Genomic DNA, 3,740 nt, shown 5'->3' on the forward strand with positions numbered 1-3,740 from the left:
TTTCCCCTCACTGTACAGTAATAGACAAATGGCTTTTATTAACATGTACAATTTTTTTTAAAGTGAAAGGTGCAGCAGTATGAGGTAGACATGGTTAATGAAAGGTGTATTGTGGTTATTATTATTATTATTATTATTATTATTATTATTATTATTATTATTATTATTATTATTATTATAAGCTTATTCTATTCTATTCTATTTGAAATTGGGTTAAAATCAAGTGTTTACCGGATGTGTGAATGCTATTTTATTCTAATATTGCACTTTTGAAATACCATTTAGATCCTAAAAAAGGGAAACTTACCCTTGCTGTTGGAACCTTTTTTTTTATTTAAAAAAAGGGTCTTACCCTGGGTACTGCTCAGTCCCACATGCTGTGGTGTCATGTTTGAATTTTAGTCTTGAAGAACTTAGTTATTTATTTGAGAATTCATTTCCAATCACTGATCAAAGATGATTCAGATAAGGCTGAACAGGCCCAAAACATCCCTGTTGCCAACCCGGGGACTTGAACCGGGATCCTGCAGGCCTTAGCGCATATCGGTAACCTCTCAGTAAGTGCCAGGCATTTTTTATGTAAAAATCACAATGTTTTCAGCTTTCTTTTCCTGCCACTATGACATATTAAAAGATAAGACTTGCATTTTCAGGGTTTTTTCTTTTTAGCACAAAGACCTTGATGGCACTGAAATGACCTGGTCCAGTGTTAATCTGTCATTAAACTGTGATACACACCACAAAGTTTTTCGGAGGAGGAAAGTAAACACACACACGAAACAGTGGAGAACAATAAAGACAAACTGAAATTACCATTCAAGTCATCACAAGTTAGCCACCTTGCAATGAAATCAAAATATGGGGAGTGGTAGTCTTGGTTACAGAGGTGGGCTTGGGTCTTGAGCCCCGAGGATGGCAACGCAAAAAATACCACTGTGGGCCCCTGAGCAAGGCCCTAAACCCTAATTTTCTTCCAGAAAAGTCTAACTAGTCTAACAAGCGATGGGTTAAAAAAAAAAGCAGAGGACAAATTTCAGTGTGTTTCCATCTATACTGGCGAATAAAGAGATTATTATTATAAAATATTGTCTATTCAAAAATTAAAGCTTAATCACAGCAAACTCTCACAAGTAACTGTTGAAGTTTGAACTGCAATGGCAAACTGAAAAAGAAAACAGTCTTTTAAGCTAAAATATAACATAGCCTACTTCATTTTTTAACAACAAAACTGAGAAAAATTACTGTGGATTTTACTTTTTAAAGATCATAGGGGAATATACAGCCACATCACGTAAAGTAAAGTCCCTCTAGCGGATTAATCTGGCTGAACGTGTCCAAACGGGTTCTCCTGGAGAACTTCCTGTCCAACAGCTCCACGGGACAAAAATGAAACACATCACGCTTTTGAGAGCTTTGACATTTTATTGTTCCATTAAACATATATTACAGGTTTTGGAAGTTGAACCATCTTGAAAAAAAAAAAAACCCTCCGACTGTTAGTAATTTGGTTTAATTCTATAATAATCCATGTCATCTCTTCATTCCCTTCTTATCAAAAAGCAAATGCAAAATATGAGCCATTTAAAGCCATTTCTTCCCAGGAGAGAGGAAGATTTGATGAAAGCAGATGTGTTGCAGTGTTGAAAGATAAACTTGAGTCGTGCATGAAAAAGAAAGAAAAGGGTTTAGTTCACGCAAGTCATGCTTGGGTAGAGGTTTCATTTTCTGCTCATGAGGTTTCATCTACATGAACTCATGTATGAAACTATTTACTGTCCCCTCAGGGCTTTCCTCCAGAGGCTGGCCGAGACAAAACGAGGGCACCAGGAGGAGATCTGGGTCCTTGATCTCCAGGTCCACCTCCATGTTGCTGCAAAAACGAACGACACAAAGTGTTACGCGAAGGTTCAGCACAGATGTACGACAGAAATAAAAAATAATCACAGACCTGAAGAGCATTGGTGCGGACTCAGAAAAGTAGAGTACGCTCACTGGCAAACATCCCATTGTTACAGACACGGAGTAGTACCCTGAAAATAAAAGAGAAATTGAGCTATAATCACATCTGTGTTAAAAAAAAAAGTTAAAAATTTTCCAACAACATTTCTCCCACCTTTCATATTTGGTATTGATCCTGTCCAAATGTTGACTTTTAACCCTTCCCCTTCAATGGATCGACTCCCGGCGGTTATTGTGGAGTGAAACTTGGCGTCATCAGGAATATCTAAGGGGTTCAGGTCCATATCCAGCTTTTTCTTCTCACAGGTCTGGTTTTTGCTGTCGATTTCATAGAAAACTCCCTGACAAAGGTGAAAAGTTCACATGTCAAGGCACAGCATTGCCCAGAGTGAGATTTACCTTCAAAAGAACAACTCAGTCACCTGCTCAAAGAACATCAGCAGATCCAGGCCGACTGAAGTGTTTGTGGGGTGGCTGTCGTTGGATCTGAACCGTAGTTTCTTGCCCATTGAATCATAAGTGAATGCGCCAACTGCTTTTATTTCCCCTTTCATCGTTATCTGATTCAAATTAGAAGCACACATGGAGAAAAAGCGTTACATGTGTACACGAGAGTCAGAAGAAGAGCTGGCAGTGAATGGAAATAAGTAGAAATCTCACCACAGTCATGACTCCTGTCATATTAGGCGGATCTGAAAGATAAGTGCCGGTTAGATGGGCCTCGTACAGAACTTCAAACACGCCTGCCACACGAACAACTCAAATAATCAAACGGATGACCACTGCTTACGACAAGGCTGGTGATGATCAGCGTGGATTGTGTCGGTCAAGCACGCGAAGACGACTAGCACAACGGCGGCATACATGTTCCCGGTCTGAAGAAAATCACAAAATAAATGTTAAAGATTGTAAGTGTATCTAGTGTTCAGGGAATTCAAAGCTGCTTTTATAGGACGGGACACACGGCACGGACGGCTATACTTGCGTAATGAAGACCCAGGACACCAACCTCTCGGAGTTCAAACATAAAGCTGTCTAAACATTTCTGACTCGGCGGGTGTTGACCCAGTTGAGGGATCTTTTTAGGCCATTATTTCTGTTGTGATTGTGCAGCTGTCTTCACAGGTCTCCATGCAACGCTTGGCCGTCTGCCCTCGCGTCGTCTGAAAGAACCGCTTAATGTGAAAGTGCAGAGGGACGATAAAAAGAGCTGTCTCCGTTCAATATCTGTGCCGTCATGGTAACAACTTCCCCTTTACGATGATTAGATTGTTAAGATGGGAAGACATTTGGCAGAGTCACGAGATGCAAATGAAGGTGGAAATAATTCTTTCTGGGAATCCATCAATAATAAACAAACCGCTGAAATGTTTGAAATGTGGAAGAGACAGTTGTGACCTATATCTCCAGAGGTCACCATAGATGGACTGGTGTTTTTGTACTTGTTGCCTGGCAACCACTGAGATGATGATGTCACATAAAGTCAGTAAGTAACGTATAGATGAGCGATCTCTGCAGGCGATGTGGACTTAAAGTCAGAGCCGACAGTTGAATGTCCAGGGTGCAGAGACCCTCCTTCTCAGTGCTGCGTCCAGGTTTACACGTGGACATCTCGCAGCACTCGTTATAAACCATATCTCATTTACTCTTACTGCTGCATTCGTGGCGACTGTCTATTATAGTCTGACAACCGGCTAGAACTGGGAATATTTTTCTGGAGCCATGTCTCTGTTATCAATAGAAGCAGAGCCGTCTGGGAGATTTGCGAGGCCCTGTGCGAA

The 3,740-nt window shown here is 40.6% G+C and overlaps 1 protein-coding gene across 1 annotated transcript; it reads right to left on the reverse strand.

The window, feature by feature from the left end:
- Positions 1 to 1,413: 1,413 nt before the first annotated feature.
- Positions 1,414 to 2,889, reverse strand: epd (ependymin). The gene is made up of 6 exons (XM_061740920.1): positions 2,750 to 2,889; positions 2,620 to 2,651; positions 2,382 to 2,519; positions 2,114 to 2,300; positions 1,949 to 2,030; positions 1,414 to 1,870 (listed from the first exon to the last, which is right to left on the reverse strand). Exons 1-6 carry the CDS (start codon positions 2,823 to 2,825, stop codon positions 1,744 to 1,746), a joined length of 642 nt encoding a protein of 213 aa, XP_061596904.1. The 5' UTR covers positions 2,826 to 2,889; the 3' UTR covers positions 1,414 to 1,743.
- Positions 2,890 to 3,740: the final 851 nt, after the last annotated feature.

Source organism: Cololabis saira, chromosome 14 (assembly GCF_033807715.1).
Source record: "Cololabis saira isolate AMF1-May2022 chromosome 14, fColSai1.1, whole genome shotgun sequence".
Classification (NCBI taxonomy): Eukaryota; Metazoa; Chordata; class Actinopteri; order Beloniformes; family Belonidae; genus Cololabis; species Cololabis saira.

What these genes read in the sequence shown, in the direction of transcription:
- epd (XM_061740920.1), bottom strand. Translation starts at nt 2,825, where the DNA reads ATGTATGCCGCCGTTGTGCTAGTCGTCTTCGCGTGCTTGACCGACACA. An exon ending in ATCAATACCAAATATGAAAG is followed by an intron (nt 2,031 to 2,113) that starts GTGGGAGAAATG and finishes TTTTATTTTCAG; the next exon opens with GGTACTACTCCGTGTCTGTA. An exon ending in TCCGCACCAATGCTCTTCAG is followed by an intron (nt 1,871 to 1,948) that starts GTCTGTGATTAT and finishes TCGTTTTTGCAG; the next exon opens with CAACATGGAGGTGGACCTGG.